The 22,160-nt window shown below is 53.4% G+C and overlaps 1 protein-coding gene across 4 annotated transcripts in view; it reads right to left on the bottom strand.

Annotated features, from left to right (window-relative positions):
- Positions 1–22,160, bottom strand: part of CPNE5 (copine 5) — a 214,894-nt gene that overhangs the window by 100,168 nt on the left and 92,566 nt on the right. For 3 of the 4 annotated variants that reach the window (XM_048826650.2, XM_048826648.2, XM_048826651.2), the window contains 2 exons: positions 15,721–15,780; positions 5,269–5,332 (listed from right to left, as the gene is read on the bottom strand). In XM_048826650.2, the coding sequence (XP_048682607.1) occupies positions 5,269–5,332; positions 15,721–15,780 (124 nt within the window). The remainder of the gene's footprint in view (positions 1–5,268; positions 5,333–15,720; positions 15,781–22,160) is intronic. The other variant, XM_048826649.2, reaches the window with a different exon arrangement.

Raw genomic sequence — 22,160 nt, 5'->3', positions numbered from 1 at the left:
ACCTCTACACACACACACCCCCGCACACTGCTACACACACCCCATGCACCACTACACACACACTCACTCGTACCCACACAGCGCTATGCACACACATGTACCCACACTCATACCTGCTCACTGCTTTACACACATACACACCCATACCCGTTCACTGCTACACACACACACACACACACTTGGACCTGCTGGCTCGCTGGGTTATCTCAAGGAGTCATTCCCTGGGAGGATAAGTTCCTCACAACACACAACAGAACCACTAACCCAGGAACTTATCCTTGCCACAAAGCCCGTTGCCAATTGTGCCCACATATCTATTCAGGGGACACCATCACAGGGCCTAATCACATCAGCCACACTATCAGAGGCTCGTTCACCTGCACATCCACCAATGTGATATATGCCATCATGTGCCAGCAATGCCCCTCTGCCATGTACATTGGTCAAACTGGACAGTCTCTATGTAAAAGAATAAATGGACACAAATCAGATGTCAAGAATTATAACATTCATAAACCAGTCGGAGAACACTTCAATCTCTCTGGTCACGCAATCACAGACATGAAGGTCGCTATCTTAAAACAAAAAAACTTCAAATCCAGACTCCAGCGAGAAACTGCTCAATTGGAATTCATTTGCAAATTGGATATTATTAATTTAGGCTTAAATAGAGACTGGGAGTGGCTAAGTCATTATGCAAGGCAGCCTATTTCCCCTTGTTTTTTCCTACCCCCGCCCCAGACGTTCTGGTTAAACTTGGATTTAAACTTGGAGAGTGCTCAGTTTGGATGAGCTATTGCCAGCAGGAGAGTGAGTTTGTGTGTGTGTGTGTGTCCCCGGGAAAAGGGGGGGTGTGTGAGAAAGCCTGGATTTGTGCTGGAAATGGCCCACCTTGATTACCATGCACATTGTAGGGAGAGTGGTCACTTTGGATGAGCTATTACCAGTAGGAGAGTGAGTTTGTGTGTGTATGGGGGTGGGGGGGTGAGAAAACCCGGATTTGTGCTGGAAATGGCCCACCTTGATTATCATGCACATTGTAGGGAGAGTGGTCACTTTGGATAAGCTATTACCAGCAGGAGAGTGAGTTTGTGTGTGTGGTTTTTGGAGGGGGGTGAGAGAACCTGGATTTGTGCAGGAAATAGCCCACCTTGATTATCATACACATTGTGAAGAGAGTGGTCACTTTGGATGGGCTATTACCAGCAGGAGAGTGAGTTTGTGTGTGGGGGGGTGGAGGGTGAGAAAATCTGGATTTGTGCTGGAAATGGCCCAACTTGATGATCACTTTAGATAAGCTATTACCAGCAGGACAGTGGGGTGGGAGGAGGTATTGTTTCATGATCTCTGTGTGTATATAATGGATATATGGATATGTATATAATGGATATATGGATATGTATATAATGTGTGTATATAATATAACTGCTGCAGTTTCCACGGTATGCATCCGATGAAGTGAGCTGTAGCTCACGAAAGCTCATGCTCAAATAAATTGGTTAGTCTCTAAGGTGCCACAAGTACTCCTTTTCTTTATGCTATCAACTGTGACACAGCTGCGCCGATCATGCCAGCAGAGGATCCAGCCCCAGAACCACACCTGATGCTGTCAGCCACCTGGTTCTGGTGCCGCCTAACCACTGTGCTGCAGAAAAGCTGTATCCCGACACATGGGGGGCTTGGTTTGGAGAGGCTGCTTGTGTGGATGATGATGCACCCCCGGGAAAGCTGAGGGTTGCATTCGATTTAGGGCTTGGCTAGATGAACAGTTACTGTGCGTCAAGCTAGGGTGTCAATCCACAGTGCACCAGCCTGCCATGCACTAACCGGTCCTCTGATCCCCTCCTGTTTCAAAGTGGGTGGATCAAAGCTCACTAGGGAACTGTGACGTTGCACTCCATATGTTTTATGGAAATATGCTAATGAGTGTGACTATAATGTAACTGAAATATGCTTCATGCAAAAGGTCTCTTGTAAGGTATCATTACAAAACTTATAATCTACTGAGTACGGTCATCCTATTTGTATGCATGTATCATTCTTGTATCTAAAGTTAGAAATATAAAGTATAATTCTGATGTACTACTGTAATTATGCAAAGTGTGGGCTATTGATGATGGTTTAGAATCTTGATGGCTCTCATTGACTAGGACAATTGGTTGTAAATGGCTCTGTTACTTGCAAGACTTCCTGTGTTTGTATAAGCCAACCCAGGAAGAATGGTGGAATCCATCTTAAACCTGGTGCTTTTCCATGTAGAAGGAAGGGTGGGGATCCAGATAGACAAAAAGGGGGTGGAAGAGAACAAAGGATTGTCCCAGTCATGAGGAAGCCCCTGCTTTTCACCTAAGATGCCTGCTGGAACTAACAAGGACCGTACCGGGGAAAGGTTGGGCCCAGACTAGGAAGGAGTCTAGTCTGTGAAAGAAGCTTATTGGACCATCTCTAAGGGTGAGATTTACCTGTAAACAGTTTCTTAATGTATTAGGCTTAGACTTGCGTGTTTTGTTTTATTTTACTTGGTAACTTACTTTGTTCTGTCTGTTATTACTTGAAACCACTTAAATCCTACTTTTTATACTTAATAAAATTACTTTTGTTTATTGATAAACCCAGAGTAAGTGATTAATACCTGGGGGAGCAAACAGCTGTGCATATCTCTCTATCAGTGTTATAGAGGGCGGACAATTTATGAGTTTACCCTGTATAAGCCTCATAAAGAGTAAAACGGATTTATTTGGGGTTTGGATCCCATTGGGAACTGGGTGTCTGGGTGCTGGACAGAGGTGACCTGCTGAGCAGTTTTTGTTTAAAGTCTGCAGCTTTGGGGGCGTGGACCAGACCTGGGTCTGTGTTGCAACAGGCTAGTATGTCTGACTCAACAAGACAGGTGACTGGAGTCCCAAGCTGGCAGGGAAAATGGGCTCAGAAGTAACTTCAGCATGTCAGGTGACAGTCCCAAGGGGGTCTCTGTGACCGAACCTGTCACAGGAATGGTTAGCGGGTGGCAGCAGGGGTGCACGGCAGGCTTGCACGTTGTAGATTGACACCCCAGCTTGCTGTGCAGTGAGTGTTCATCTAGACCAGCCCTTAGAGTTAGATCCATTCTTAGGCGATGCTAATGCCTGTCAATAAAGTTCTTAGTGAGCCCCCTGAGTGCAAGCTGCCCCGTGGAGACATCTGCAGTGGTGAAGGGGTTATCTATCCATCTCCATACATCCCCTCTCATCCATCCATCCCCATACACCCCATCTGTCCATTTATCTCCATACACTGCATCTCTCTATCCCCATACACCTCATCCATCCATCCCCATACACCCCTCTCATCCATCCCCATACACTCCATCCATCCATTTATCCATCCCCATTCACTCCATCCATCCATTTGTCTCCATACACCACATCTCTCTATCCCCATACACCCCTCTCATCCATCCATTCATCCCCATACACCACATCTATCTATCTATCATCTACCTACCTACCTACATTCACCGCCATGCATGGAAACCTGCAGTGAGTCATGCAAAGAACCTGTAGGTTAAGCAAGGATGCTGGTGACAGGTGGAGAGCGGTAGCCATGCATGGGAAAATGACTGTTCTGCACAGAATGGTGGACAGTCCAACCTGGGAAGAAGAACCAAGGAAGAGGCAGTGTTGCCTGGAGAGAAGAGACCACGCATGCCCCAGTGGTGGGGGAAGCAGCAAGTCAGAGGGCAGGACCCTGGTGCACAAGGCCACCAGTGAGCCCTGCTGAAGAAGCACTGATGTGCTAAGCTGACCATGCTTTGGAGCCTGGGTGGGACCTGGGTATTCTCTGTGTCCTGCCGTGGGCAGCCCTGAGCTGTGCAGTAGGGGGATATAAATCAGTATTACCCAGTGGACTGCAGCGGCGTGAGGCCGATTTACACCTGCTGAGGATCTGACCCCAGTTTCGACCCCAGTTTCAGGTCATGGCTGTTGATGAGTCTGGTAGCATCATCCTAGCCAGCATCTCACAAACCCATCCTCAGGGACTGCCAGCATCTCTGCCAGGGAGAGAGGGGCACTGGCAGAGCTGGGTGCGGGGAGCCCAGGGTTGGGCTAGCAGGGGGCTGCAGGTCAGTTTTGAGGGGGTACTGGCAGGGCTGGAGGGGGTGTGAGGAGCCCAGGGCTGAGAAAGCAGGGGGCTGCGGGTCGGGATTGAGGGGCACCGGCAGGTCTCTGCCAAGGGAAGCTTGCCTGGCCCTTGCTTGCATTCTGCCGCCTCTCAGAGCATTATGTCCAGCCACAAATGTTTAAGAGAACAAAGACAGACAAGTAAAAGCCCTGGTTGTGCAATATTCCTCATGCCATCCCCTCCCCCGCTTGGCCTTTCTGCTTGGCGAGATTAAGTGATGAAATATTAATCAGGAGTAATTATCCCTCCTCAGGCACCACTCTCCCCCTGCAATGTGTGTTCCCAGCCCTGCTCTGCTCCCTGCAGCCGCTGCCCTCAGCTTCCCAGCCGGCATGGAGCCCCACGCACGGGTCACCGGCTGGAGCGCGGAGCTGGCGACTCCGTCTGTGCGCGTGGAAAGCAGCCGCTGAGGATCGAGGTGACGGGAGCAGGTGATGGGCCAGGCCTCTCGGTCCATGCAGGGGGAGAGCGGGGATCGGGGCCGTGCCAGGAGGGCCACGCAGCACGGGACAGCACTGGGGGGAAGATGCCATGAGGGAGTCTCCCTGCCCCCTAGCACCATGCAGCGGCACTGGGGTCAGCCCATGGGGTGGGTAAACCAACCTCAGCTGAACGCCACATTCCCCAAATGAGACACGGGAAACTCGGTTCACCCTGACGACACTACTGGGGCCAGCACTGACTGTGAGGGGAGAGCGCCCCCCGCTGGCCCCCGCACCCTATAGCGCCGCACCCCTAGCGCTGCTCTAGGGTCAGCACTGACTATGATGGGACCACCCACCTCGCTCCCTGCAGACACTGGGTTTCCTTGGGAAAGGTCTCCCATCCCAGCAGTGACCTGACCAGACCCCCTGCCAGTGCGTGGGATCCCCCGCTGTGCTCCTGGGGGTGGGGGATGTGTGATGTGCACATGCCCATGGGTGGGAACTCAGCACAGGTCCTTCTCCCCCTCCAGGACTCCTCCATCTGCCTCCCCACCTTCCCTTGGGACCCTGCCCAGTGGAATCCCACCCCAGGCGGGTTCTGGGAGTCTCCCAACAACTGCCAGGTGCCCTCCGGCCAGTGCCGGTCTGAGACCCGCTGGGAGGCACGGCAGCCACAACTCACCCGGCAGTTGCCCAGCTCCTCGGCCGATAGGATGATGGTGCCACACTTTTTCCCTGGAATCCCACTGCAGAAGAAAAGAGAGGGCGTCTGAGCCACTGGGCTGGCCCTGCCCAGAGAGCGCCCCCCAACCCTGGGCTGGCCTTGCCCCAAGATCGCCCCCTGGCCCATAGATATGGAAACTAGGAGTGCGGGAGGGGGGGAAAGGGGAGGCTTCAGCACCCCCAGGTTTTATGCGGGGTCCCGGCTGCCGGCCCTGCACGCTGCTCCCTGGCTGCTGACCCCGTGCCTGGGACTCTACTCCCTGGCCCTGCACCCGAGACTCTGCTTCCCGGCCCTGTGCCCACCCCAAGCTGTGGCCCCAGCCTCAGCCTCCTAACCCCATCCAGGTCCCGCCCTCCCAGAGACATGGCCCTGCTCCTGGACCCAGCTCTGGGGGCTGGGGGAGCGTGAAGACGGTAAGGGGGGGCATGAGGTAAAAAGTAAAAACTGCTTTCAGCACCCCCACTATTAAAAGTGTTCCAACACCACTGCCCAGCCCCCTGGCCAAGAGCCCCCCTCACCTCTGCCCCTCTTCCAGTGGCCGCTGGCACACTGCTGGCTGCATGCAGGCTGAACTGCAGGAGCAGTGCCTGGCCAGAGACGGGCGCTGCCATAGGTGGGCAGGGAGGGGGACTTGCAGATGCATTTGGGGGCTGTAATCCAGCACGCTGTGTCTCCGCAATACCCTGCCTAGCTAGTTACCAGGCGTGCACTGGTCCCAGCAGGACCGCTGGGAAAGAGACCCCCTTCCCCACCCCAACTGGCCTTGTCTGCACCAGAACGCCCCCGAGGCGTCGCTCCCTGGGTGCAGCCCTGGCACAGACAGGGCTCAGGCTGTTCTCGCCCTGTGCGCTGGGTGCCCTGCACTGGCATGGACTCCAGCTGGGCCCTGGGCAGTGTCATCTGCTGGGACAAAGGCCTATCTCACTGCAGGGCCCCTGCCTCCCCTGCAGGCCTGGTGGGTGCCTGGACAGCTCCCTGGGCTCCAGTCTCTGATCCGGCTCCCCGGCTTGCCCGGGGCCCCCCCTGAGCGGCCAGCCCAGTGGCAGTGACCTTCACACCAAGCTGGCGGGCTCCTGGGGGCTCCTGTTTCTTAAGCTCAGTGGAGTCTGTTTCCATCCCCATCGGGCTCATTGATTGAAAAGCCAGAAAGAAAGAGCTCAGAGGCCTGGGTTCTAGGCCCAGCTCTGCCACTAGCCTTCTGGCTGACCTTGGGTAAGTCACCTCACCGCTCGGTGCCTCAGTTTCCCCACCCCTCAGAAGGGGCGATTGGCCTGACCTCCTGGAGAGCTAGAAAAATGCTCTGGGCAGTGCACTGGGTGGAAGGCTGGCTGCCCCATCCCACTGGCACTGGATTTGACCGTCCTGCTGGACAGGCTGGAGTCGAGCAGGCTGTTGATGCAACGAGCATGGCTCTCGATGGACCCTGCTGGCAACCAGGGGGAGCCGAGATCCCAAAATCAATGGACGAGGGGGAGCCAGTGTCAGACACAGGAGATGGTTCTCAGGTAGACACCAGGCCACCCTGGCCAGGAGTGCTTTGCGGAACTGGCATTAGAAGGGGCCAGGTAAATGGTTTAAATGCAGGGGCTGGCTGTAGGGGCTCTGAGGGAATTTCTGAGAGGCTCTAATGAGCATCCTGATGGGGGCTGATCATCCACACCTGGCTTCCCCGTCAACTGACTGTAATCGGCCCGGCTCTGTTGGCTGCAGCAGAGATAGGACGTGACACCAGTGAGGACCTGATGCCAGTGGGACTACAGTGGATTGACACCAGCTGGGATCTGGCCCATTGGCTCAATGGAGCTTTGGATGATTTACAGCAGCTGGGCTGGCCCACTGGCTCCTGTGACAGGTATTGCAATCCCAGCCAGTACTTGGGGGACCCCATTGTGTTAAGCTTCTGTTCCTGTGGGCCAGGCACTGTATGCCGCTCCAGGGGGAGGGGCCACCTCAGCTCCTCCCGGAACCAAAGCCAGCGGGAGGCTATTAGGTAACTCACTCAGGCTGTAAAGGACCAAAGGACATGAAAAGAGGAACTTCTTGACTTGCCGGCACACCAATGGTGGGAGCCTGCGTAACAAACCAAAGCAACTGGCTTTGCTCATTTGTGACCATAAATTTGGTCCAGTTGGTGTTACTGAAACCCAAAGGGACGATTCCCATGATTGGGATGTTAAAGTCAAGGGTTATAACTTAGTTAGGAAGGATCAAGTGGGCAAAAGGGGCGGGGGAGAAAAATGGCAGAAAATGATCTTGAATACTAATGGCCAACGTCCTAACAGATAAAGCACGAGGTGGGGAATTAGTTGGGGTCTGCTACAGACCCACAAATCACACTCGGGAACGGGATGAGCAGCTCCTTACGCACCCATCTATCATGTGGAGGTATATGTGTGATTTTGGGGGACTTCCATTTGAGTGACATGCAGGAGGTCTCCTGCTGCCAGCACTAAAACATGTTTGGAATTTTTAAATATTATAGATGACAATTTCCTAACTCAAAACGTGTTCCAGCCAACATAGGGGATTCTATATTAGACCTTGTCCTAACAGACACAGAGGAACTGCTCACAGAACTAAAACTCAACGCTAACTTAGGTACAAGTGATCATGACTTGCTCACGTTTATAATGTGCCAGCAGAACAGAGACCAGACCAGTAACAGATACACTTGGTGTGCTGCTAATGGGGCCAATTTCACAAAACAATTATGAGCCAAACCACCTGGGAAGAAGAATTCAATCAGAAAAATGTGAACGCTAATTGGGAATCATTTCAGCACATTTTCCTGGACGCCCCAAAAGTCATAAGTGAGGAAGAAGGCTGCACTTCATTAAACATACCATCCTGGTTTGGAGGGGAAGTAAAGGCAGCTAAAGCAAAATGCATATACGGAACACATAGGAGAAAGGGGAAGCTGATAGGAACCAGCAGAAGTCAGAAGCAAGGGAAGCCGTGATGGGGTGTGCACTCACACCAGCACTGACAGGGTTAACCAGGGCCTGAGAGGCAGGTTAGGTTACCTCACCTCACCTGACAGCAGGAGGACCAGGGTTAACTGAGAGGGAAGCCCAGCTGGGGAAGGGCTGTTTAATGACCAGGACGTGGGCAGTCAGGCCTAATGGTTAGAAGCCAGTGCCAAGCCCAAGCTCAGAGCTGGAGACAGCATCGGGGTCAGGCACAGGATCAGGGCCCTGGAGTGTGGCAGGAGCTGGGAGCGGGCAGGGTCTGTGATGGGGAGACCAGGAGGAGGCAGGGCTCAGGAGGCAGGTAAGCAGGAGGGGTCTCTAATAGCGGCCAACCAAGGATTCCTCCAGTAGCTCAAACAACTTCATAGCTTCAAACTTCTTCCTGGTTTAAATAGAGCTCCTCAGCCAATCAGAGATGCTGGATTTTCCCCCAATCAGAAGCTTTGGGGGCGGGGCCCTTTGCCACGTAGCACTTTGCCCGTTCCCTTCTGCAGTGGGTCAGATGAGGTGCTGGGTGGCCGTTGTGGCTGATCACAACCTAGCGCCCCAAGAGCCGGGTTCAAGGCCTGTAATCTGTCGCCTCTCCCCTCGGGAGCCTGCCAGCCGGTCGTGGGCTGGGGTTGCGGGGAAGGTGTTTACCAGGTCAGGAGGGCGGATGTGTCACCAGCTCCCAGACGCGCTCTTCAGGGCTGTAGCCTTCCCAGTCCCCAGCACACCAGAGTTTATCCCATCTGATTTTGGCATGAAGGATCTCACGGACAACGTACTTCTTGTGGTCTTGAGCACGTACTGGTGGGGGACGGGGTTGGGAGGGGTGAGGCAATGGGTCCAGAAGGGGAGGCTCCAGAAGTGGTATGTGGAAAACTGGGTGTAATCAGCGAGAACAGGGCAAGTTGAGTTCAAAGGTGGCAGGATTAATTTGCTGGCAAATTCAGTAGGGGCCAGGGAACTGATAGTCTAATTTATGAGATGGCCTGTTTGTGGGTAGGTACTTCATTGACAGCTAGAGCTTCTGGCTCCTGACAAGGCAGGCCCCTCCTGTCATCGGTGGTCCACATATTGTTTGTAGCAATCCTTGGCACCCTCCAGGTGCACTTTTAGGTCATCTTGGATTTGGCGTATCTTTTGTCTCCAGTCCAGGGCTGCTGGGTTGTGGCAAGCTGTGAGTAGCTTTGGGCAGAACTGGGGATGGACTCCTGTAGTGGCGTGAGCAGCTGCCTCTCATGAGTGCCCGATGTGACGCAGCAGGGACTGAGTGGGGCGGATTGACCTAGGAATGTTGCTGGGGAGTTTCTTGGGACTGTCTGCATCGGTGATGAGATAGCAGGGGGTGACTTCACTGGCTGGGACGATACCTGAACATGTAACCTGAGCCAGGAGGGGGGTTGGGTCCAGGTGACACCTTCTGTCCGGAAAACTGGACAAAGGCTGGAGGAGGAGCTGTGGGGAGGCTGGGTGAGTCGGCTGGAGCGGGGTTAGTTTTTGGAGTAGGTTGGGGAAGAGGAGGGAGCGCCCAGAGTTGGGGACTAATCTCCCTGCCCCCCAGAAGGACCTCACTAAGGGGTCCTGTTTAGGCCTGCAAGCTCTGGTCTGGACTGTGTTCCTGTCGTCTCTAATAAACCTTCTGTTCTACTGGCTGGCTGAGAGTCACGGTGAATTACAGGAAGTGGGGGTGCAGGGCCCTGACTCCCCCAATCTCCGTGACACCCCCTTTGTGGTCAGCTGGTTCTTTCAGCACATTTCAGCGACTCAGCCCCCTGGCTAAGTCACACACTGTCCCACTTCCAGGGTATATAGTCTCTAGCTCTCGCTCACGGCCCTGGTCCGGGGCTGTAGCACCGAGGCTTCTTCCCTGAGGCCCTGCCTTCTTTAACAGCCCAACTGGGGCCCACCTCCATACCTTCGGATGGTGTCCTTTTGTCAGCGCTCCCTGGGCTCAGTCTTCAACCAGACCAGCAGGGCCCATCATGGTACCCTCGCCCAGCCTGGCTAGGTTCTGGGCTCAGTCCCCTGGATGCAGCCTGTTCGCACTGACCTGTCCATGGTCCTGCTGCTCCTCCCAACAGCCAGCAGGCACCTGATCTTCGGCAGCCTTCCCTGGGCTCAGTCCTGCCTGCAGGGAGCTGTCTGTGGTCCTGCTGCTCTTCCAGCCAGCCAGGCACCCAGTGCTCCCTCTTCGAGCTCCAGGCAGCAACTGACTGCTCTGTTGCTGCTGCTTCCTTTTACAGGGCCCTTCTGGGCCCTGATTGGCCACTCCAGCAGCCCCTCTGATTGGTTGTTTCTCTGCAGCCACTCTAGGCTGGACTGGAGGACTTCTCTGCTCTTTTCTGGGGCGGGGTGAGGCAGAGCCACGAGGCCTTGAGCATGGCCGGGCAGGGTCTCCGGACCTAGTCCACCCTGTCACAAATCCATAATTCGAAACACAGTCACATGTTCTGCATTACTGTACACAAACTGCGGGCGGCAGCAAGGCCCAGTTGTTCTGATGGAAGTTGATATAATATTGAGGATACTACTCCAGGATCTGGTTGGCTCTCTTCGCTTGATCATTAGTCTGAGGGTGATAGGTGGAGGAGAGGCAGGAGCGTATACCCAAAATCCAGAGTGCTTCTCCCCAAAAGTGGGAGATAAATTGTGCACTGCAGTCAGAAATGATGTGCTCTGGGAGGCCATGGAGGCTGATGACTTGTTCCATCCAGAGCTGGGAGGAGGGTAGGCCAGTGCAGGGGATGAAGTATGCCGTCTTCATGAGATGGCCCATGACTCTCAGGATGGTCATGAACCCATTGGATGTATGTAGTTCTGTCTAGGGGGCAGGTGGAATCTCGAGGCGTTGCAGGAGTCCCAGGGGTTGCATAGTCATTGTGCGGCGCCTTGGAGTGGGTGCATACATTGCAAGAGACCACATAGGCCTGCACTGTGGCTCATATGCAAGGCCACCAGAAGACATGAAAGATGAGCTGCTGAGCGCAGAAGTGACCAAAATATCCTGCCAGGGGAAGTCATGGCACAGTGCTGCAGTCCTCGGAGGCCTGGGAGGAACATATATACACCCCTTTACGTAGGTTACCCTGTCTCCGACATCATGGGGTTCCCTACTTATGGCTTCCTGCTCAACTGGCAGGATCCAATAGATCCAGGCTGATCTTCTGACGGGGAGCAGATCTTGGTGGGGAGCTGCATCCAGAAAGTTACGAAGCGTGAGGATGTACGAGGTTTCCAGTTCAAGTCATTTTGGTGAGTGTAATATTCGCCCTTCCAGGACAAAGCTATTGTTGGTTCCTAGGCAATAGGAGATTATGAAATTAAAGTGTGTAAACAATAAGGTCCACCGAAGTCAATGTTGGTTAACAGCCATGGCCCTATGCAGACATTCAAAGGTCTTATGGGCAGTGTACACCTGGAGGGGATACCAGGCGCTTTGTAGATTGTGGCACTACTCTTCAAAAAGCGGTCTTGCCAGGAGTTCTCTGTCCAAAATGCCATTGTTTCGCTCTGCAGGTGTGAGTTCCCTGGAGTAGAAGGTGTTCGGAGGTAGTAGTTGTTGAGCACCACTCCAATTGCCACGTTAGAAGCATCTGCCTTGAGGATGAAGGCTGGCATGGTGTCAGGGTGGCCCAATAGGAGAGCAGTGGAAAATGTGAGGTTTAATTGTTCAAAGGCCTGCCGGGCCTCAGGAGACCAGAGGAACCTGATGTTTTTGCAGAGCAGGGCAGGGAGAGGGATGATCTGCTCCGAGAACCTCAGGATGAACCGCTGGTAGAAATTCATGAACCCCAAGAAGCGTTGGCATTCATGAATATTCTGCGGTGCTGCCATTCTGGACTGCCTTCACTTTGCACAGGTCCATTTTGATACTGGCAGGAGATAGGATGAATCCTAGAAATTCTACGGAGGCTCTAGCTAGTTAAGTCTAGCTAGACAAATTAGAGGATTGGACCAAAAGAAATCTGATGAGGTTCAACAAGGACAAGTGCAGAGACCTGCACTTAGGATGGAAGAATCCCATGCACCGCTACAGACTAGGGACCGAATGGCTCGGCAGCAGTTCGGCAGAAAAGGACCTAGGGGTTACAGTGGACGAGAAGCTGGATAGGAGTCAACAGTGTGCCCTTGTTGCCAAGAAGGCCAATGGCATTTTGGGATGTATAAGTAGGAGCATTGCCAGCAGATTGAGGGACGTGATCGTTCCCCTCTATTCGACACTGGTGAGGCCTCATCTGGAGTACTGTGTCCAGTTTTGGGCCCCACGCTACAAGAAGGATGTGGAAAAATTGGAAAGAGTCCAGCTGAGGACAACAAAAGGGATTAGGGGACTGGAACACATAACTTATGAGGAGAGGCTGAGGGAGCTGGGATTGTTTAGTCTGCGGAAGAGAAGAATGAAGGGGGATTTGATAGCTGCTTTCAACTACCTTAAAGAGGGTTCCAAAGAGGATGGATCTAGACTGTTCTCAGTGGTAGCAGATGACAGAACAAGGAGCAATGGTCTCAAGTTGCAGTGGGAGAGGTTTAGGTTGGATATTAGGAAAAACTTTTTCACTAGGAGGGTGGTGAAACACTGGAATGCGTTACCTAGGGAGGTGGTGGAATCTCCTTCCTTAGATATTTTTAAGGTCAGGCTTGACAAAGCCCTGGCTGGGATGATTTAGTTGGGGATCGGTCCTGCTTTGAGCAGGGGGTTGGATTAGATGACCTCCTGAGGTCCCTTCCAACCCTGATATTCTATGATTCTAAGTCTCGTTGTGTGCCTTGGCTTCTCTACATACTTGTGTTATTTGTTTATATTCATCCTTTGTCATTTGACCTAGTTTCCACTTATTGGAGGACTCTTCTTTTGAGTTTCAGATCATTGAAGATCTCTTGGTTAAGCTGGGGTGGTCTCTAGCCATACTTCCTATCTTTTCTACACAGTGGGATAGTTTGCTTTTGTGCCCTTAATAATGTCTCCTTGAAAAACTGCCAACTTTCTTGAACTGTTTTTCCCCTTAGACTTGCTTCCCATGGGGTCTTACCTACCAACTCCCTCTGAGTTTACTAAAGTCTGCCTTCTTGAAATCCATTGTCTTTATTGTGCTGTTTTCCCTCCAACCATTCCTTAGAATCATGAACTCTACCATTTCATGATCACTTTCACCCAAGTTGCCTTCCACTTTCAAATTCTCAACCAGTTCCTCCCTATTTGTCTCTCCCCTAGTAGCTTTCTCCACCTTCTGAAATAAAAATGTCTCCATTGCATTCCAAGAACTTGTTGGACAATCTGTGTCCTGCCGTGTTATTTTCTGGGTAACGGAAGTCCCCCCATCACCACCACGTCCTGTGCTTTGGATCATAGGTGCCAACTCCATGGGTGCTCCGGCGCTCAGCATCCACCAGCCACAGCTGTTCAGCGGCTGGTAGGAGGTGCTTGGGGGAGGGCAGAGAGCAGCGAGAGGTGGGTGGGCATGGGTTCGGGGGAGGGGGCAGAACAGAGGTGGGAAGAGGTGCAGTGAGAGCGGAGCCTTGGGGGAAGGGGCGGCGCGGGGGTGGAGCACCCATGGGGAAAAATAAAAGTGAGCACCTCTGCTTTGGATGATTTTATTAGTTGTTTATAAAAAGCCTCGTCCACCTCTTCTTCCTGGTTAAGTGTCTGTAGCAGATCCCTACCGTGGCATCATCCTTTTGTCCTTACCCAGATAAACGACTGGAGGTATGGCCTGTTTTAAAGATTTGGGCTATTCGGCTGGGTTTATCCAGCCCCTTCAGCGCTGGCCTAGCTCTGCTCCCACTGAACGCAATGGCCACTCTGAGCATTGATTCCAGTGTTGTTATGTCATGGACCGGGTCATGACTGTGCGTGGTGCTGTACCAACAGAACACGACGAGGGTCCCTGCCCCAAAGAGCCAACAATCTAATGGGAGCAGAGCTAGGCCAGCGCCAAGCGCTTCTAAAACCCCCACTCTCAGGGCCTGTCCACACTAGAAACGTAAGTCAACCTATGTTAGGTCAACTTACAGCCAGTGCAGTGATTACTGCGGTGGCTGATGTCCACACTACCCTCCCTGTGTCGGTGGTGCGCGTGCTCACCAGGAGTGCTTCCACCGACTGAAGAGGGGCAGTGTGGGGGGCTGAGAGCCCAGGCTCTCAGTTCTACACACAGCTCCCCACTGGGAGCCTGGAGCCCCGCTGCCCCCTGGGATCCCAGCTGTGAGCTCTGCTCCCAGAGTCCAGGAGAGCCTCTGGGAAGCCGCTGGGCTCCTGGTGGGAAGTGGGAGCTGGGAGCCTCGGGGCATCCGCTGGGCCATGCCCGCCCAGCTCTCCACTCCTCGGTCCAAACCAGGCTGTGCCCTGGGATCCCAGCTCTCTGCGAGGAGCCCAGCAGCTGCCCCAAGGCTCCCAGATCCCCGCTGGCTGCACTGGCTGGGGCAGGGAGCAGGGAGCCGAGAGCCCAGGCATCCTGACTCTCCCTCTCAGCCCAGCATCACAGTGCAGGTTAAAATAGACAGAAGGACTCATCTGTAACCTCCGAGGGTCCCGGGAATTTGGGATTTGCTGGCCCTGTAACCACCAGCAGAATCCACCTCTGTAGGGTTCAAGCCAAAGGACCAGGCAGACCCTGGGAACCAGCAAGGTGTGGTCAGGATTAGTGAGCGTGGCTCACATCTCTGGGTCAGGCTGACCCGCAGGTGTGGGATCAAGGAGGACATTCCCTCCAGGCCCCCTGTGGGGAGGTTGTCCCTGAGCAGCTGGGCTTGCCCCATTAAACCCTATTTCAGCCGCTCCGGGGGGTGGGGGACACAGCACAGACTTATCCTGTCTTCCTGTGGCAACTTTCGGGGAGTAAAGGCCCTGGGGTGTCAGGGTGATGGGGCTATCCAAATGTTAGGGGAGATGACCAGAAACTCTGAAGGGCTTTAGGAGCACAAGTCCCACGGACTTTCACATCCCTTCTGAAAATGACCCTGCCACAGTTAGGCTGTCAGAGGGTGCTGTCAGGACTAGCCCTGTCCGGAAAAGAGCAGAACTCAGGGCCAGGTGTTGCAGGGCTCAGCCCCCACAGTGGATGTAACATCAGGCCTTGCATGATGCCATGATGTGGTGCTGTTAATAACAGGCCCCGCCTAGGTTGGCAGGGAGGTTTGAACTCGGAACTGCCGGTGGGGCTGCTGGTGCAGGAGGTGGGCCTGCTTCAGTGAAATGACCGGGCCTGGCACCTAGGAGCAGCAACGGACCTAGTGGGAGGGGACAGTCTCATGCTGTCCTAGTGCTGGAGTTCTTGGCATTGCAGCACCGCATGGCTCCCTGCTTAGGTCTGGCAACAGGCGCCAGGCTGACAGCGCTGGAGACCGATGGTCTCTAGCCATGGGTCCAGGGCATTGCCAGGGCAAAGCCCCCCTACACGCTGCCTCCTTGCGGGGCTGCCTGTGCAGGAGGAGATGCCGGTGAAGCTGTGTGACTCACCCGTTGGAGACGGACGGCGTGGGCTTCCCTGTTCTGGAATGTAATGTGAACGCTCCCATCCTGCCAGGAGACAGAGAGAGGGAGAATTAGCATGGACCATTCCCTCGGCTCCCTGAGAACTCTCACTCGATAACCACCGGGAGAGCCAGGCCAACGCTCCGGAACCTATCCCCTGGGGTCTACCCAACCATCTCCTGGGGACAAGGGAGGACCCAGAATGACACAGACACACCCAAGCACGTGTCTCACCATCCCCCAATATTTCACCAAAGGCGGGCATGGGCGGTCTCTGCCGAAAGCGAAGCACTGGCTGATTGCTGGGCTGTGGCCAGATGTTCATACTATGTCACATGGAGGATCCTGGGTTCCAAACCCGCGGAAGTGAAATGTGTCACTTGCGGCAGGGATCTCAGAGCTGGCTCAACGCTGAGAACCACAGGCACGCGGGGAACCAGCCCAGCCCTGTGCCTACAGTCTGGAGACCATGCAGGGCAAAGCACCCCATGCAGAAACGCTGACTAGGGGCCCATCAGGACTGAGCTGCAGCTAATGAAACACCCTGATTATGAACAGAGACAAGCGCCTCGGGCTACGTGAGAAGGAAAATGGCTCCAAATGTTGTTCATTACAGAGGAGAGACTCTGCCAGTGGAAGTGTCTCATGAGAGGTGGATCCCAGCTCTCGCCACTGAACCAGCGCCGTGCGGACTGACCACGGGGTGCAGAAGGAACCTGTCAATACGTGTGGGCTCTGGACTGTACATCACGTTTTCCTTGTACCTGGAACCTCGTGTGTCCAAACCCTTTTATGTGCTTTTATGGACAGCGGCTGGTTTCAATAGCCAGGGTTTCAATGGCCAGGCGCCAGCGAGGAGAGCATGGGCAGCTGCGGCGGGATGATAACGTGGTGCAGGCCACAGCCTGGCTGACAGTAGGAAAGGGCCCAGTAGCTGCTCCCCCCCGAGGATCCATGCCCACGTGCCCAACTGTGCCGCAGCAGGGACCTGGAAGGCTCATTCAACTCCCTGGCATAGAATGGGAACCCCAGACAGGCGCATAGACAGGCTGCCAGGTGGTCCCAGGGACCCACTGGCAGACACTGGCACTGGAGTCCCTTCTTAGGCTAGCATGGGAATCTCCCGCGGGCTGGCATGAAGAGCCCTGCGGCCTGGCACTGGGGCTGCCTTAGGCCTGCGCTGTGGGGGCAGCCCCCTACTGTAGAGCTTCACTCCTACGGCGGCATCTCCAGTCCCAAGCCAGTCCCAAGCCCGGCACCCTCCTTCAGCTGCCCTGTCTGCCCATCTCGCTCCCACCCCGAAAGGGACCCCACCCCGATTCAGATCCACCAACTGCAGAGGCCACTAAGGAGCCTCTGAAAGCAGCAGATTCCAGAGCCCTGCCTGCCACTGGCTGACCCAGCATCCCCTTGGAGATGCTACTGCAAAGGATTCTGGGGCACATGGGGGGAACTAAAGGCCCCCATGTGGGGAGGACTGTAGGGTGGGATCCAGAGGGGGGTGGGCAGTGCACTTCAGGGCCAGGGCAGAGCTGTCGAGAAGCCTGGCACCGAGCCGTGCCCCAAGTTCTGCAGACAGCCGGCTCGGCCGGGCAGCAGGGCATGGAGAATGGTGCATTGCAGAGCTGGCCCCCCGCCCCCGTCCCTCTGTCTCTGTGGAGCTCTGCTCTCTATCCATGGACACTCACTGACCGAGCCCAACGGGAATGCTTCGGACGGGGAGATAAGATCACGAAAGGAGGTGGCAGAACCTGTGCGTTTGCCAGGGGTTAAACTCCTGGGACCTTGGCAAGCTCACCAGCCTGTCTCCAGCAGCCCTCCAAGTGCTTTAGCAGGCACCAGGCTTCCTACGCCGGGCAGGGAGCGTGGGGCTGGAGGCATGGCTGGGGGGTTGGGTATTGGACATGGGGAAAGCTCCCCTCCAAATCCTCACCCTAAAGCTCACAGAGACTTTGCAGCAAGTCACCTGGGGTCTGGCCAGTGTTTGCCCTCCAGCCATTAGAACAATCAATATATTGCATTAGAATTAAGTCTACTTTAAAAATGTATCCAATTTCTTTTTAATATGTTCAAAAGCATCCTTCCCCATGTAGTCCATGCGGCCTTCCTCCCACTTCTTCCGTTCATCTTCTGCATTTGGCTCTTCTGCTTTGAGTGGAGTGGACAGCTCAGAGATATGATGGGTAGGCTCATCCAGTTCCAAGGTTTGCTGAGGGGCAGGGTGAAAGGCAAGCTGTTCTAATGGCTGGTCCATTAGTGTCCCTTGTCTCTCACTGCCCACAAGGCTCCTGGCAGTGCCAAAGCCGCAGGACAGAGGGCTGGGGTCTGCTGCTCATGCCAGCCTGAGCAGATGCACCAGGAATCACGGGACGCTGTGCGCCAGAGCAGGATGCCCATCATCCGGAGGAGGAGCCAGCCTGCTCCATTTCCCCAAGGGTGCTGTGCAGCTTCACTCTGAGCCCTCGCAGGGGCTGGCTCTTGGGCACAGCAGAGCAGATTCCGAAGTGGTATGGATGGGTGCACCCCTCTGACTCGAATAGAGCTTTGCCCCCTTGCACCAGATGAGATGTTAGCCCAGCTAGAGCAACAAGGGTGATGTCGTGGTGTGGGCGTCTGCTATAGACCACCGGACCAGGAGGATGAGGTAGACGAGGCTTTCTTCAGACATCTATCAGAAGTTTCCAGATCACAGGCCCTAGTTCTCATGGGGTAATTCAATCACCCTGACGTCTGCTGAGAGAGCAATACAGAAGTACACAGACAATCCAGGAAGCTTTTGGAGAGTGTTGGGGACAATTTCCTGGTGCAAGTGCTGGAGGAACGAACTAGGGGCTGTTCTACTCTTGACCAGCTGCTCACAAACGGGGAAGAATGGGTAGGGGAAGTAGAAGTGGGTGGCAGCCTGGGCAGCAGTGACCATGAGATGGTCAAGTTCAGGATCCTGACAAAAGGCAGAAAGGAGAGCAGCAGAACATATGGACCCTGGACTTTAAAAAAGCAGACTTTGACTCTCTCAGGGAACTGATGGGCAGGATCTCCTGGGAGGCTAATATGAGGGGGAAAGGAGTCCAGGAGAGCTGGCTGTATTTTAAAGAATCCTTATTGAGGGCGCAGGAACAAACCATCCTGATGTGCAGAAAGAATAGCAAATACGGCAGGCGACCAGCTGAGCTTAATAGTGAAATCTTTGGTGAGCTTAAACTCGAAAAGGAAGCTTACAAGAGGTGGAAACTTGGACAGATGACTAGGGAGGAGTATAAAAATATTGCTCGAGCATGCAGGGGTGTAATCAGGAAGGCCAAAGCACAATTGGACTTGCAGCTAGCAAGGGATGTGAAGGGTAACAAGAAGGGTTTCTACAGGTATATTAGCAACAAGAAGAAGGTCAGGGAAAGTGTGGGCCCCTTACTGAATGGGGGAGGCAACCTAGTGACAGAGGATGTGGAAAAAGCTGAAGTACTCCATGCTTTTTTTGCCTCAATCTTCACAGCCAAGGTCAGCTCCCAGACTGCTGCACTGGGCAGCACAGGCTGGGGAAGAGGTGAGCAGCCCTCAGTGGTGAAAGAACAGGTGAAGGACTATTTAGAAAAGCTGGACATTCTCAAGTCCATGGGGCTGGATGCAATGCATCCAAGGCTGCTGAGGGAGTTGGCGGATGTGATTGCAGAGCCATTGGCCGTTATCTTTGAAAATTCATGGCGATCAGGGGAGGTCCCAGAAGAATGGAGAAAGGCTAATGTGGTGACCATCTTTAAAAAAGGGAAGGAGGCGAATCCAGGGAATTACAGACCGGGCAGCCTCACCTCAGTCCCCGGAAAAGTCAGGACCTAGCAAACAGAGCTGGAAACAGGGGAGTCTGGGGGGAAGACGAAGAGCCAGGCAAAGGAACAGACAGTCTAGTGAAGGGAGTGTGTAGTTTTCTGGCAGTGTTGTGCTGCTTGCTGGGGGCACCAAGGGAAGCAGTGGGGGCAAAAGACATATCTGGCTTCTGGCTTCAAGACTAAGCTCGATAAGTTTATGGAGGAGATGATATGATGGGATAGCCTCATTTTGGCAATTAATTGATCTTCGACTACTAGCGGTAGATATGCCCAATGGCCTGTGATGGGACACTAGGATAGGGTGGGATCTGAGTTACTACAGAGAATTCTTTCCTGGGTGTCTGGCTGGTGAGTCTTGCCCACATGCTCAGGGTTTAGCTGATCGCCATATTTGGGGTTGGGAAGGAATTTTCCCCCAGGGCAGATTGGCAGAGGCCCTGGGGGTTTTTTGCCTTCCTCTGCAGCGTGGGGCACGGGTCACTTGCTGGAGGATTCTCTGCACCTTGAAGTCTTTAAACCACGATTTGAGGACTTCAATACCTCAGACATAGGTGAGAGGTTTGTTACAGGAGTGGGTGGGTGTGATTCCGTGGCCTGCGTTGTGCAGGAGGTCAGACTAGACGATCACAATGGTCCCTTCTGACCTTAAAGTCTATGATTCTAGGAATCCATTTTGAAGCACTTATAGGAGGAGATGGTGATCAGGAACAGACAACATGGATTCAACAAGGGCAAATCATGCCTGACCAACCTGATTGCCTTCTATGATGAGATAACTGGCTCTGTGGATATGGGAAACGCAGTGGATGTGATATATCTTGACTTTAGCAAAACTTTTGATACAGTCTCCCACAGTATTCTTGCTAGCAAGTAAAAGAAGTATGGATTGGATGAATGGACTATAAGGTGGATAGAAAGCTGGCTAGATCATCAGGCTTAATGGGTAGTGATCAACGGCTCGATATCTAGTTGGCAGCTGGTATCAAGCAGAGTGCCACAGGGGTCAGTCCTGGGACCGGTTTTGTTCAGCATCTTCAATGATGATCTGGATGAGGGGATGGATTGCACCCTCAGCAAGTTCTCAGATGACGCTAAGCTGAGGGGAGAGGTAGATACGCTGGAGGGTAGGGATAGGGTCCAGAGTGACCTAGACAAATTGGAAAATTGGGCCAAAAGAAATCTGATGAGGTTCAACAAGGACAAGTGCAGAGTCCTGCACTTAGGACGGAAGAATCCCATGCACTGCTACAGGCTGGGGACTGGCTGGCTAAGCAGCTGTTCTGCAGAAAAGGACCTGGGGATTACAGTGGATGAGAAGTGGGATATGAGTCAACAGTGTGCCCTTCTTGCCAAGAAGGCTAATTGCATATTGAGTTGTATTGGTAGGAGCGTTGCCAGCAGATCGAGGGACGTGATCGTTCCCCTCTATTCGGCACTGGTGAGGCCACATCTGGAGTACTGTGTCCAGTTTTGGGGCCCCCACTATAGAAAGGATGTGGACAAATTGGAGAGAGTCCAGCAAAGGGCAACAAAAATTATTAGGGGGCTGGGACACATGAATTACAAGGAGGGGCTGAGGGAACTGGGCTTATTTAGTCTGCAGAAGAGAAGAGTGAGGGGGGATTTGATAGCAGCCTTCAACTACCTGAAAGGGGGTTCCAAAGAGGATGGAGCTTGGCTGTTCTCAGTGGTGGCAGATGACAGAACAAGAAGCAATGGTCTCAAGTTGCAGTGGGGGAGGTTTAGGTTGGATATTAGGAAAAACTTTTTCACTAGGAGGGTGGTGAAGCACTGGAATGGGTTACCTAGGGAGGTGGTGGAATCTCCATCCTTAGAGGTTTTTAAGACCCGGCTTGACAAAGCCCTGGCTGGGATGATTTAGTTGATGTTGGTCCTGTTTGAGCAGGGGATTGGACTAGATCAGGGGTTGGCAACCTTTCAGAAGTGGTGTGCCAAGTCTTCATTTATTCACTCTAATTTAAGGTTTTGCGTGCCAGAAATACATTTTAACGTTTTTAGAAGGGCTCTTTCTATAAGTCTATAATATATAACTATACTATTGTTGTATGTAAAGTAAATAAGGTTTTTAAAATGTTTAAGAAGCTTCATTTAAAATTAAATTAAAATGCAGAGCCCCCCAGACCGGTGGACAGGACCTGGGCAATATGAGTGCCTCTGAAAATCATCTTGCGTGCTGCCTTTGGCACATGTGCCATAGGTTGCCTACCCCTGGACTAGATGATCTCCTGAGGTCTCTTCCAACCCTAATCTTCCATGATTCTATTATTCTAAAGTGCAAAGCAGAGCCCTCCTCCTCGCTTGCCCCTCCTTCAGAAAATCACAGGGCCAGATCTGCAGCTAGGGTAGCCTTCGGAAGTAAATGGAGCTTTGCTGATTTACACCAAGAGTTCAAAGCCTACACAAACATTAATGAACGAATCCCATGGGAACCAGGCCAGGAGCAGCATCCCCATTTCACAGACTGGAGAAACTGAGGCATGGAACAGGGCAGTGACTGTCACACGGGGAGTCAGTGGCAGAACAGGGACTTGAGCCCAGTTGCCCTCGGCATTAGCCATGAGTTGAGACTCTGCCTTCCCCCAC

Source organism: Caretta caretta, chromosome 21 (genome assembly GCF_965140235.1).
Source record: "Caretta caretta isolate rCarCar2 chromosome 21, rCarCar1.hap1, whole genome shotgun sequence".
Classification (NCBI taxonomy): Eukaryota; Metazoa; Chordata; order Testudines; family Cheloniidae; genus Caretta; species Caretta caretta.
This window is presented reverse-complemented; position numbering and strand designations above follow the sequence as displayed.